Source organism: Podarcis muralis, chromosome 3 (assembly GCF_964188315.1).
Source record: "Podarcis muralis chromosome 3, rPodMur119.hap1.1, whole genome shotgun sequence".
Lineage (NCBI taxonomy): Eukaryota > Metazoa > Chordata > Lepidosauria > Squamata > Lacertidae > Podarcis > Podarcis muralis.
In genome coordinates, this window is record NC_135657.1 from 98,523,541 (window position 1) to 98,538,208 (window position 14,668).

General features: G+C 39.0%; 1 protein-coding gene across 3 annotated transcripts in view; it reads right to left on the reverse strand.

Moving 5' to 3' along the window:
- CSMD1 (CUB and Sushi multiple domains 1) overlaps positions 1-14,668 on the reverse strand; it is a 939,172-nt gene that overhangs the window by 444,737 nt on the left and 479,767 nt on the right. For all 3 annotated transcript variants that reach the window (XM_077926388.1, XM_028722385.2, XM_077926389.1), the window contains 2 exons: positions 14,041-14,235; positions 2,091-2,298 (listed from right to left, as the gene is read on the reverse strand). In XM_077926388.1, coding sequence (XP_077782514.1) covers positions 2,091-2,298; positions 14,041-14,235 — 403 coding nt within the window. The remainder of the gene's footprint in view (positions 1-2,090; positions 2,299-14,040; positions 14,236-14,668) is intronic.

Consider the following 14,668-nt stretch of genomic DNA (forward strand, 5'->3'; position numbering starts at 1 on the left):
CATTACTTTAAACAACACATAGCTGCTGGTAACTACAGTGGTGCCTCGCAAGACGAAATTAATTCGTTCCGCGAGTTTTGTCGTCTTGCGATTTTTTCCGTCTTGCGAAGCACGGTGTCGGGAAAGTTTTGGAAAAGCTTCAAAAATCACCAAAGTCTTTAAAAACCTCAAAAAAGGCTACCACACCGCGTTCTATGAGTTGCTCCTCGAAGTCAAGTCGCAACTGTATTAACGGTGTTAAGAAAAAGGAAACAAACTTGCAAGACGTTTCCGTCTTGCGAAGCAAGCCCATAGGGAAAATCGTCTTGCGAAGCAGCTCAAAAAACAAAAAACCCTTTCGTCTAGCGAGTTTTTCGTCTTGCGAGGCATTCGTCTTGCGAGGTACCACTGTATTCATGAATTTGCCTCGGCCCATTTGAAACCCATTAAATCCAGTGGTCATCAACACACCATGTAGCAACGAAGTCCGTAAGTAGAGTTTGCCAAATCTCGTGGTGATCAAATTCACAGGGTTACCGTTAGTTCTAGCATTATAGGAGAGGAAGAAATAATGTTTCTGTATCCACTTTGATGGCACTGTGCACAATTTTTTTATATAAACCTTTTTTTTTTTTTTAGTATAAACTTCTGAATAAACATACATAGGGCTGGCCTACATACTAAAGAAGTGAAACAGCTAACATCTTTATTGACTGTAGTGTGATCCTGCTAATTGTTAAAACAGTCCTGACAACTCATTCCCTTTTTGTATTTGTTCTGCTTGTTTTTGCCTGCCCTGTTCCAAGGCGAAATGACCTATTTTTCAATGCCTCCTCTGCACTTCAACCTCCCACACCAACAGTTTGAATGTTCGCTAAAGACCTGAGATCTAGAAGCACGTTTGAAGGGGGGGGGATGGACAAGCAACTAGTTTATAAATAAATGTGACAAACTACCTCTTTTCAAATGATGCTCTAAAGCTACAGCTCCCTCATTCCTGAATACTGCAGCACAAAAAACATAGGGCCAGTGTCATCAATATGCTTTAGTATCACTTTAATATCACAGAGATAATCACTATGACAACTGTTGGAAAATGTATGTGAAGTAAGCAAGTGTATTATCAAAACAATTTATTGGAATGAAAATAGAACTGAGGTAAGATAGGTGTTAGAAACGCTGTCTTTCGCTCCTGTTTTCAGTGGATTCAGTGTGGATTCAGTATTCAGCTGAATACTGAACAACTGCACACAAGTTTAATTTTAGGCATGTGATATCATTTACTATATTCAGAACACTATGTGAATTATGTTAACCATTCATGCTTCAGCCCAAATGAGTGGTGTACTCCAGAATTGTTCCTCAAAAAGCACTGGTGTGTGTGTGTGTGTGTGTGTGTGTGTGTGTGTGTGTACTTAGATGTATGTGTGAACATACTGATGGGTTTAAATAGGCATGTCAGCAATAATGGATCAGGAACAGTTTTCAAAGAGTAGAAAGGTCAGCGCAAGGTCAGAAACCTGGCATATGAGAAAACTGGTCCTATTAGCTAGAAGTTATTATTTGGTGAGATACTCTTAAAGTTCGCTTAGACGTGCTGCTATCTAAATTGCAGTGGTTGTCACAAAACTAGAAGTATCATTAAATGCAAAGCAACACTCTCTGGTAGAGTCAGTTCTCTCTTTCATTCCCTCTCATCAAAATGAGAAGCACATTTCTACTCCACAAATCCTTAAAGTGTAATTATATATTAAGAGGTTATGATGACTCACAGAAAAATAATTCTGGATCCTTCCATTAGAGGGCAGTATCCTACCACATCACCATTCTGAACACATTTCTAAAGGTGTTTGTTTCATTCCTTGCTGTAACTTAACATTCCCCCCCCAAGTAATTCACCATAAAGTATTTCTAAAATAGCATTAACAATATTTAGTTGACTAATGCATATGTATTCCTGATGGAACTGATACAGGCATTATCATCATCACGACAGCAATGATTACAACTTCAAAACAAACAACTTCAAACAATTTATGAATACACAATTTCGAATGGCTAAATTTTGAAGGCTTCTATAAATGTGAAATGAGACCACTGTATTGACTTACCATATTGATGGTGCTTCAGTGCCACTGATCTCTAAGAAATCGTAGCCTTCCTCTAGTTGGAAATCCGTAAAAACCAAAGCAATGGTATCTCCTGGCTCAGCTAGAATGGTCCATGTGCAATCAGCATTGTTATCATACTCAGAAGGAAAGTGAGGACTTGAAATAATTCCACTTGTCCCACGGAGAGTTCCTCCACAAGCACCTTCAGCTGATTATAAAAAACAAATGCAATAGAATTGGTCACACTGATAATATATTAACCATGTTAACAGGACCGTGGAAGGGGGTATGGTCAAAGGCCTGGAAACGATGCCTTATGAGGAACGGCTAAGGGAGCTGGGCATGTTTAGCCTGGAGAAGAGGAGGTTAAGGGGTGATATGATAGCCATGTTCAAATATATAAAAGGATGTCACATAGAGGAGGGAGAAAGGTTGTTTTCTGCTGCTCCAGAGAAGCGGACACGGAGCAATGGATCCAAACTACAAGAAAGAAGATTCCACCTAAACATTAGGAAGAACTTCCTGACAGTAAGAGCTGTTCGACAGTGGAAGTTGCTGCCAAGGAGTGTGGTGGAGTCTCCTTCTTTGGAGGTCTTTAAGCAGAGGCTTGACAACCATATGTCAGGAGTGCTCTGATGGTGTTTCCTGCTTGGCAGGGGGTTGGACTCGATGGCCCTTGTGGTCTCTTCCAACTCTATGATTCTATGATTCTATGATATACAGAGATGAAGAAACACTATACATTTTATTATTTCTAAGAAGCATCAAGTGATCCCTGACATCTCCAATTAAAAAAATAACAACAAGCAGTACATGTTAGAAAAGATCTCTGCCTGAGATGCCCTGTTTGAGCATTCATCCTTATTTATTTGCACAAAGCTTTTGCAGAGGTTGTATGAGCTCTGCTGTTTATTAAGCATCCATCCTGATCTGCCAATCGAGAACGTTCAGCCAAAACACATATAAAAATCATAATAATAACAACAATAACAAGCACCACCACTGCTCTCACTTAATGTATGAGCTGAACAATATAACACAACACAATGGCCAATAACAATGGCACTAAACACTATTTATAGACTAATACAAATGATCAGAAACTACAACTGAAGTCTCTAAATCTTCTTCACCAGTCGCGGTAGAATAATTCAAAAAAATTGATATATACATAATCAGTCAACAAATATCGCCGGAACAGAGTTTCCAGATAACCAATCTGTTTCGTTCAATATGTAGTCATCAGTGACTACAGTATCGTATGAGCACTGATCCAGAGCATATTTTCTACAGCGTTTATATTTGCTTACATGTAAGATTGGCTTGTTAAGAAATTGAACTGCATCCTTCTCATATTAATTCTTACAAGTCTGGCTGATGAAGCATTGAACGTAATAGATTGGTTATCCAGAAACTCTGTTCCGGCAATATTTGGTGACTGATTATGTATATATCAAACTTTTGAATTATTCTACTGTGACTGGAAATCAGCCCTGAGTGCTCACTGGAAGGACAGATCCTGAAGCTGAGACTCCAATACTTTGGCCACCTCATGAGAAGAGAAGACTCCCTAGAAAAGACCCTGATGTTGGGAAAGATGGAGGGCACAAGGAGAAGGGGACGACAGAGGACGAGATGGTTGGACAGTGTTCTCGAAGCTACCAGCATGAGTTTGACCAAACTGCGGGAGGCAGTGGAAGACATGAGTGCCTGGCGTGCTCTGGTCCATGGGGTCATGAAGAGTCAGACATGACTAAACAACTAAACAACAACTGTGACTGGTGAAGAAGATTTAGAGACTTTGGTTGTAATTTCTGATCATTTGTATTAGTCTATAAATAAATTAGTCTATAAATGTTATATTGTTCAGCTTGTCTATATTGCAACACAGGGGTTTGTTTATGGCTTACTCAATGTATGGCAGCTTCACGTGTTCCTATATGTTTTTGAGAAACAAATATGTATTCTCTGTGTGCATAATTTCATTGTGTTCATGTTTATATCATGGCATTGCACAGTATGCAGAACTTGGATTAAAGGTCAGCATTTTATGGTCATGCATGGAGAATTTCCAGTTGCAACACAGCACAAAAGTATATGCCATGCAACAAACTATTTTTCACAAATAGACTGGAAGAATTATCACGGTGAATCATGCACAGCCTTTTACAGGAAGCATTTTAAGGGAACAATTGTTACATTAGCGCTTGTATTATTAGTATAAAAACTTATGTAATTGCAAAGGAAGCCTTCTCTGCAGTTCAGCGGCATGAAAAATTAAAAGCTCATTAAGCTGCCTACGAAAACGGTAGCTGAAAACTAAAAGACAGCAATAATAAACAATGTGGTGTTTTGTCCTCCGCCTCCAGTAATGATAAAGCCCCTTTCACTTTTACACATTGTATTATTTTAACCTACATGGATCATGATTGTCCTTGTGGGTTATACTCATAATATCATTTTATATACACATATGGAACTTGACAAGGTCTCTGGCTCAAGGAACCTATCAGCTAATGAAGATGTGTGCAATACAAAACAATTAAGGGATTAGATTCAAGTGGCTGCGAGCAACACCGTGGGTAGGTGGCCTGTGATCAAAGTCATGACAGAGGAATCAATTCCGGAAGGTACATGTTAAAAGAAGAAAGAATGGCTAGGCTTGTGCAGTCAGAAGGCAGATTCTACCCACAGATAAGTGCTTTTCATTTGTTTCTCCATGCAATTGACATTGCATAGAGGAGTAGCAATGGGCAAATCTGTCAACTTTGGTTTCTCTCAGTTTCTACCCCCCACCCAATAGTAGATTCTGTCTTCCACATTTCCATTTCAGTTTGTAATTCTTGGTTGTTTTTTAAGTCCGTGTGAAAACTCACCAGAATTCTTCCAATTCAATGGCTTACTTCCTCTTTAGAACAAACTACAATTTGCCATCACTACTCCCAGTAGTGATGTGTGGAAGTGAGAGCTGGACCATAAAGAAGGCTGATCGCCGAAGAATTGATGCTTTTGAATTATGGTGCTGGAGGAGACTCTTGAGAATCCCATGGACTGCAAGAAGATCAAACCTATCCAGTGGAAGGCAGGAGTGCCTGGCGTGCTCGGGTCCATGGGGTCATGAAGAGTCGGACCCAACTAAACGACTAAACAGCAACAATTTGCCATTGAAGCCAAAATAGCAATATACAATTTGTGCTTACCCTTCACGTAGGAATGGTTGGATTTCTGATTTATTTATTCCCCTTTTTGCCCAATCTTAAATTCAGTTATCATCATACCTGTATGCATTTGCTAAATTTTGCACATACACACACACACACACACAAAAAAAACCCTCAAGAAAATTTGTCAGCATTTTTGTGCTACTTTCTCCTAATAAACACATCCTTGCAAGCAATTTTCCCCTGTGCAATACGTATTTGTATGCTAGTATCACTAATATATTTGTTGTTATTTTGCAATGCTCCCCGGTATGGAGGTTCAGTGTCACAACACTGCCACCAAAAGGGCCTGCCTCATGTCTCCACCAATCACACCTGCCATGGTAGTGGAACACAGGGTGGAGCTTCAGAAGATGACCATGGCTGCTGTGCAGATTCATGCAGGAATGATGGCAGGCAATGGGGAACTAACATCAATACAATAGATATCCCATAGAGCTCTCATTTGTGGCAAATGATGCACATGGTCTTTTGTCCTGCCAAGGACCATGGGACTCAGCAGGAAGACTGAAATTTCACTAGAAATAAAAACTCCCCTGTTTAGGGAAGTTTTTAATGACTGATATTTTAATGAATTTGTAATCTTTTGTTGGAAGCTGCCAAGAGTGGCTGGGGAAACCCAGCCAGATGGGTGGGATATTATTATTATTATTATTATTATTATTATTATTATTATTATTATTATTATTATCATCATCATCATCTCAGTGCAGCCTCTCCTGTGTTTTCTCCTCACCTGGAAATTGAATGTATGAAACACCCCTTTCAACCTTTTGGGTTTTAAAGTGGTACATCAAAATTTGTTTTATTGTAGAATTGTACAATAGAAAAGGGACCAGGATGATCATCTAGTCCAATCTACTGCAATGCAGGAATCTTTGACCCAACGTGGGGCTTGAACTCATAACCCAGCGTCTCATGCTCTACTGTCTGAGCTATCATACAAGACACATTTTAAAAACAATATAAATTCTGCTTCAAAGACTTGTCCTTTCTGCCTCTAATGCAGGCAATTTAGTGAAATGCCCAATTCACTGGATTTTTTTTAAAATGCTATCTTCTTGAAACATTCCTGTAAATGTACCCCATCACACCCTTTAGAATATTACTTTTTCAGTGTTAGCCAGAAGGTGATAAAGAACTATTGCCCAAATAGAAGCACATTGACAATATCACTTGGCCCCATAAATATAGTTGTCTTTTAAAAGAAGCATTCAGAGAATAGCTTGCTGTCTTTTATAAAGCACCTTCTCTATTTATATTGCTATATATCTGCAATCCTTGTGTGCTGCATAATGTTCAAGACAGTTCTGCTGTGCACTATCCTCCATTCTTTGGGGATGACACGAGGAGCCTTAGGATAAGCCTATTAGAAGCCAATCAAAACTTTGTAAAATAAATGAGCAATTAAAGAGCACATCTGTGCACTTTTCATCTCAGCAATGTGAGTACAAAAGGGGGGAAATGGAGCTATCCCCGCACTACTTAAATATGCAAAGAACTGAGGTCTGTGGTTATCAAGACAGTCTGTGTGCAAATCCAAACCAAACCTGACATCACCTTAGAATCCCTCTACCTGAAATTATTTATAGTGCTTATTGCTGCAAGCAACAGCACGCTGAAAGGATGTGGCAAGGCAAAAAGAACTCCCTTTACATTTTACATTTTACATTTCACTTTTTCGTTTTCTCCGTACTTTCTGCATTTACTTTCCTTGTTTTTACAGGTTACTGCTTGGTCACAGCACAGACCTGATTTGAGAGGGGTGGGGGTGATTCAACTAGCAAATTGCAAATCTGACCGCTCCCCCCCCCCTCCCCACAACCCACTCCGCTAAAGACAACAAAGGAAATTCACAATCTACCATGCCAAATATTGTCTGGAAATGCTTTTAACTATTTCATTTGATGACGAGAATTCAAGTGGTTGATGTGCCTTTCAAGTTCCAAGCACTTCAGTTTATGTTATCTTCTGCTCCAGCAAAGAAAATAACTTGACAAATGACATGCCAATACTTCAGTGCACAAAACTAATACAGAGTTATTGATTTCCAGTGAGGTCAACATCAATGCAAGAATTGGACTAAATCATAAGTGACCTTGGAACTCAAAGAGGCATATTCTAACGTTTTTATCTTGTTACTGTTTTATTGCTGTCATCCTTTTTAAGAGTCACAGTGCCTATCCTGGATTTTAACAGCAAGAAAAATGAAACGCAGCAGGTAACAAGTATGTTCCCTTGTGGACTTTTGAGTACTTGAACAAACCTGTCCATCTCTGGCCTAGGTCATTGCAATTTAAGTTCATAAAAACTCACTGCAGCTTTTGCAAACCCTCTGTACTATTGCAATCATAATATGGTGCAATCCTATTTCCTATACAAAAATAGTTCTGACCTATACCCTGATAAGTGAGTATCAGTGCAGTGGTTGCGAACCTTTGGGGGTACAGTAGAACATTTGGAATTTTGACATAATGCTGTGACACCAACCCATCTGTTGGTTTTTCTTGCCCCCCTCCAAGGTCACTCTCCTCCCTGTAGACAGACAGAATTCACATGCATGCACATGCACATGCAGAAGCACATTGCACCCTCAAATTGGAATGACTTTGGTAGACCACATAGTAAAAACCAGAGATCTGCTGCTTGCCGGCACCACAAAAACAGTGATACAAGGCTTGGTTGCCGATCTGAGCCTTGAAAATGTAAAGAGGGCTGAAAAAGGAATTTGGAAACAACATCACTTTTCTTCCTGCAGCTTCTTAAGGGCTAAAGAACTTGCCGCTTTTTGACAAAGGTGCCTCTCTGTGTGTGCTCCTCACACCAAAGGAACTCTTCAAGGAGATGCCACATCCGTGCCCTCTGGAGTAAAGGACTGCAGCCTCAGTTAATTTTCATAACCAAATGGCACTCACTAAGTGGCTCATACCTATCAAGCAAGTGGTGTGCTAATAGAGAGATAAATAAAACTAACAAGTCGTTTAGTTCACTTCTGTTCAGCACATGTAACAGACAGCACCTATAGCCATTCATGTTACCTATAGCTTAAATGATAACATGAATAACTGTAATAAAGCTCTGTTTTGCTCCTCTCACATAAAAGCAAGTTCTGAAGGCATGAAGCTAGCAGCTAAGTTAACCATTAGCCACAAAAGCAGAAGGTACAGCACAGGTTCAAAAATGCCCAAGATCACAGGACGCAGTGTGTGGTCAGCATAAACATGAAAGTTCCACATATCAAGGTTGGGTGTTTAACATCTGTTGCTAAACTAATAATAATAATAATTTATTTATTTATACCCTGCCACTCTGGGCAGCTTCCAACAAAATATTAAAATACAATAGTCTATTAAACATTAAAGGCTTCCCTAAACAGGGCTGCCTTCAGATGTCTTCTAAAAGTCTGGTAGTTGTTTATTTCTTTGACATCTGGTGGGAGGGCATTCTACAGGGCTGGTGCCTCTGCCTGGTTCCCTGTACATAGCTATCAAGCGTCCCTTATTTGGCGGGACAGTCCCTTATCCCAGCGCCATGTCCCGCTGCTGTCCCTTATTGATGATGTCCCATAAATAAGCTACTGAAGGTAATGGGGCCCTTTCTATGTCCAGCTGTCCTTTGTCAACAACAAACTGTTGTTGTTTTTTTGCGCTGAATATATGCTATATGGTAATTTATGGACCCAATAGGTATCTAAAGCCATTTGCATGCAACAAAATATGTATTTCATCAAAGTAATTGTTGATCCCTTATTTTGGCTGCTGATCCCTTATTTTCGAGGCTGCTGGTCCCTTTTTTTCAAATCTGTAAGTTGACAGCCATGCCTGTAACTTGGCTTCTCACAGCGAGGGGACCACCAGAAGGCCCTCGGCGCTGGACCTCAGTGTCCGGGCAGAACGATGGGGGTGGAGACACTCCTTCAGGTATACTGGACCGAGGTATGAAGGTCGGACATATGATGTTGTGGTTAACACCTGTTGCTAAACTGACACTTGTACAAAAGGTCAGATAAAGGTGAAGCGTGGCAATGGAACATTTGTGGTTAAAATGCGTTATGGAAACTACCGTATTTGTATTATGATTGATGAGGGAAATAGGGGTGCTGTTACCTGTTGGGACTTTCTACACCTTCTCTGTGAGGGAGGGGGAAGAGGGACTTAGAGGCTTTACAACTTGTGTGTAACTTCTTGATCCTTGTGGTTGCTGGCTCTTCATGAGGCAGCAATCCATTTGCAAATGTATTAATAAAATCTTCCTCTTTTACCAAATTTGTCCAAGATCATTTTTATTAAAGGCTCTCAAGGCACAAAGGTCTTGAGGACCATTTAGGCCACGGGTAGGCAACCTAAGGCCCAGGGGCCGGATGTGGCCCAATCGCCTTCTCAATCCAGCCTGTGGATGGTCCAAGAATCAGCATGTTTTTACATGAGTAGAATGCGTCCTTTTATTTAAAATGCATCTCTGGGTTATTTGTGGGGCATAGGAATTCGTTCATCCCCCCCAAAAAATATATATATAGTCCAGCCCTCCACATGGTCTGAGGGACTGTGGACCAGCCCACGGCTGAAAAAGGTTGCTGACCCCTGATTTAGGCCCTTATTTCAGATTATTAAGACTGTTCTGCTCAGTCTCATTTCATGCTGCATGGTCCTAGTTCGAGAGAACATTTCAAGATTCATTTTACTTTGGTGTACTGCAATGTAACTGATGGAAACATAGTTCATATTTTGAGTATTACAAAACATGAGGGAGTCATTAGAAGTGCCAGGATTTCCTCTCCCCTGTTCCTTCAGTGGCTTTCCCTTGCAATTTATCACCAGCAATAGAACAGATACAATTAAAAACTTGACTGGCATATTATAAAGCTCTTGCAAGTGACATATTGTCATTTCCAGCCACATTATGTAAGGCTTATCAATTAAAGGAAATTGCAGCTTTAGACAGCTCCAAATGAACCATACATTATTTACTAAGCCTTATTAAAAGTATCTGCAAAGTCACTACTGGTTCTCTATTAGATGTCATCTTTCTATAATTCTCGGGGATTTAAAAAATAAATAAATATGCACAGTGATCCAGTTCCTTAGCTCAGCAAAACAAAAAAGTAAAGCAGTCACAGCTACTTCTAAAGACCTCTGCCCTCAGACATCTGTAGCCTATTGTTTGTATTTTATTAGCCATTTATTGAAATTATATGTTCTGCACTGACATTTTAAAACATCCCATTGCTATCATTAAATCATACATATCTGGGCCAATCTGGCAATTCATCAAGTCAACTCGCAGAATTTGGAAACGTTCAAAGGAAGCTGTTGCACTGATGTAGATAATTACATATTAGCCATGGCATTGATCTGTGCATCCAGATGACTTCTGCTACCTCTAAGAAAAAGGCAACCTAATGCTCATAATTGAAAGATCAAATATGGCCTGAAGAAAAAGTAAAGGAAAGCTTTACATGTATCCTCTCTTACAGCTAAGGTACTAAAGACAAATATGCTGACCATCTTATGAAACATTATTATTTTTTCTTTACTCCAAGGCTTCCATTGACCTTTAAGGATTGTCTTCCCATGAGCACCTAGGAAGCACCTGCAGACTGCTAGAGAGACTGTAGTTTGAAGGACTTATTTTGGACCTTTTTTTGGTGAATGCGAGAAGACTGGGAATGAAGGTTGTAAAAACACTGTCAAGCAAATGGAGAAATAGCTGGATATTATTCTGGAGTGCATACTCTGAACATTTTAAATAATCGTTACATACATAATTGGCAGACATAATTGGATTAAGGATGATGCACAAATGAAAGCGCTGAAATGAAGATGAAGGGCCCTGTTTGAGGGGCAGGGAAGAGAAGATATCCCAGGGTGGGAGGCTGTGGGAAGAGGTGGAATTTCCCAGGTGGAAGAACTGGGATGGTTCACTCTTCTGTGTGTGGAATAATTTTGATAAAGGGCATTGGTTCTTCTCTACTGTCTTCCCTTCCCTTCCTTATTCTTGCTTTTTCTGTTTTTCTTTTCTAGATAAGTGTGATTTTTTAAATTGTAGTTTATGTTGAAAACTTTTAATAAAAATTGATGGGAAAGAAAAGGAGAAGTGATGTAATGGTGTGGCTGGGGGGGGGGAGATTTCAAATGACTAAGGATAGGGGAGGACTCCTGTTTGATTCTCTTTTTAATGAGAATTTGGATATACTAGAGAAACAGCCTACTGGAAACCACTGCAGGACACTAATAACACCCTGGAAATAGATATTCTCAGTTTAGGCAATTTGAATTGCAATTCTGTTTTGTTTAGTAAGCACATTTATAATTACTTAACAAGAGGAACTATTATAGTTTTAAGTATTAAGCAAAATAATTGAAAAGTTAACCATTTTCAAATATAAGCAAAATAATCCTGATTTGTATGACTCAGCAACATTAACAGAGAAAGGAATTATAAGAATACTATACATTTTTTTTCCAGATTTCAGTATGTATATGTGAACTATATTACAATGCAAGCTATGTGATCCAGCAAGAGTGAAGCACTTCTAAAGCCAATTAATTTCATTTCCAGTTGAAATCAGTTAAACTGAAGGCAGCCTGAACCCATGCTTGCTTAGTGCTTAATTTCAGCTAGAATTGAAGATGGGAGCGAAATTTTATTTTGTTTGCATTTTAATTCACATTATTCAAACAAATACATGAACTGAAACCCTGAATCCTTTTGCAATCCAGTTTTTGAACCAAACAATATGTACGAACAATGTGTAGCAAAAAGAGTGCATAAAATGCATATATTAGTGAAAATAACATTCAATAAAGTTTTATATCAAGAAAAATGCCTTGCAAAAATGTGTTGATCACTTAACACTGAATACAAAAAAGTGTTTATTAGGAGAAATTAGCATGAAAATGGTGGTGAATTTTCAGGAGAAAATAAAAAAAATCACAAATTGCTTTGGAAATGTGGACAACAGATTTTAATACTGGAAAAATTAGAAACTAAGAGAAACTGAATTGACATATTTGCCCCTCCTCAGGTAGACAACACTCAATATACTGTACTCATACCCCATCCTAAGTAATATATCGTTTGACACCTTCTTTGTTTTCACAATAAGCTAATATCTTTCCTTAGTTGAGAGAATGATATATACATTACTTGTCAAATCAATATTTAAACTCAGAATTGATTTCTCACAAAGAGACACACACGGAGTACCAGATTGAAACCAGCTGCTTCTGATCGATGCTAATGAATTGTGCTGCCCCAATAATGGTAATCCTACAAATGATAGTAACTCTAGGAATAAACTAATTTCTTTAACTATTTTCGGTAGGATAGTTTCTTGATTAAGAACCCTAAGATCCCATCTAATAATGATCTCCACAGCCACCATGTTTTTATCAGTGTAAGTGCTTGCGCTTGTCAAAAACAGCAACAGAATAATTGCCATGTTTAATGTGCAATGGGAAAACTGGGTCACTGGAATCAAGCTACAGCAAGGATTTGCCTATTACAGAATTAGAAGGTGTATTTGCAGTTGATTCAGACACCTTCTGGCATCCATCTTGGCTGTAAATCCTGGAAGACTTCTCCCTGCCTTGCAGACCTTCCCTACTTGGCTTGCAAGAGTTGGGCCCTGACTGACTCCAGCTACAAAAAACTGAATCTGCTGAACAGACTCTGGGGCTGGGGTGTTGTTTGGAGGCTTCTGCTGTTGGGGGTTGTTTCTGATTCTGTATCTTTATTTTATAGCTTGGGATTTATGTGGGAATTGTTCTGTTTGTATTTTTTAAATATTTATGACTACTTTTGTTATGTTGCAGTTATGTCTTTTTTTCATGTGGCAATCCGCCTCGAGCATGGTTTGAACTGTGGAAATGCAGCATATAAATAAAGTTATGTATGAATTGATGTAGTATCCAATAAACTATGAAACAGAAACAATATTGGGCTATATGTTAACTAGAAATCTATAAGAATACATAGTGAAATGCTGTTGGTCCCAGTCCACATGCACCAGATGACTATAATATGCACACAGTTTGAAAGAAAATTGTTGTTTCCTCTCACAGAATATGTAATGTACCTAGGTCCACATATTAGTTTGTCATGACATATTGTGCAGTCCTAAGTGGCTGAAATAAATGGTACCATTAGCTAAGTTTAATAACATTTTGAAATGAACTCACTGTTGAGGGATTTTGGCTGTCTAAAAATATTTAGGTAGATTAGCAAAAAAGCAGTGTGTGAGTAGTCTGAAGTATATTAGCTGGAAAAAGTCTGTAACACTCATGTCCTCCTGGTGTGTCTGTCTTGTGTGACATCACTTCCTCTGCCAGCAGCTGTGCTAGCTGCTGGAGGTTGCCCACAGTTGTAACCAATTTCGTGCAATCTTGGGGTCATGGTTTAGGGAGCGGACCAGAGGGAAGACTTCTTTCCTGTGAAAACCGGTCACACACAGCCCTTGGCCTCAGTCAGTGCTGGAAAGCATTTCCCAAATTCCTACCTTGCTCAGCAGAGAAAATCTCAGGCATCAAGCCAGTCTATTTTCCGCGATTCTCCTTTGCCATGGAACCAATATAATATGGAGTCTTGGCTCATCCCACACCACATCAACAAACGTGGAACATATATATTATTATGTTTTGGTCATTTGTTTGGTCATTCTATGAATAACATCTTCATTTCAGATCATTATTTCACAATAGGTTTCACAAGGTTCATGCTAGAAATCTTACCTCTGCAAAATGGAACTGGAAAATCCCATGATGCTCCATTTCCAGGACTCATGATACATGTCAACATAGCATGGCCTTCGAGGATATAGCCGGACATGCAGCTGTACCGAATTTTATCTCCAATATTGAATCTTGTGCCATGAAGAACTCCTTTTGGTATTTCGCCAGGATTGCCGCATGTATGGCTAGGCAGCACTGATGAAGAAGAGGAATAGATTTTATTAAGGTAGAATGTACAGAATAAAAACAAATAGCATTTAATTGGCTGAGACTTCATTGTGCAATAAGTATACATATACATAAGTTTTTGTTTCTCTGCTTTCACTTAGAACAAATAAATTGTTCCTTAGGATAATGAAACACTGTTCCTTAGGAAATAAACATTCAAGATATCAGATAAATACAATTTTGTATAGAAATTTAGGGTGGTATCTCCGGACATCTAACTCTCAAGAAAATGCATTTAGGATTGCAGTATAAATTGTGTGAAGCAGCGTAATAGTATTCTGTTCAGCTCCTTATTTGATTTTTACTAGAAATATAGATCTGCTCCCAAGGAACTCAGAGAACCTTTCCAATGTGCCACAGGAAAGCAACACACTGTACTGATACATAGTCTAAAAATTTC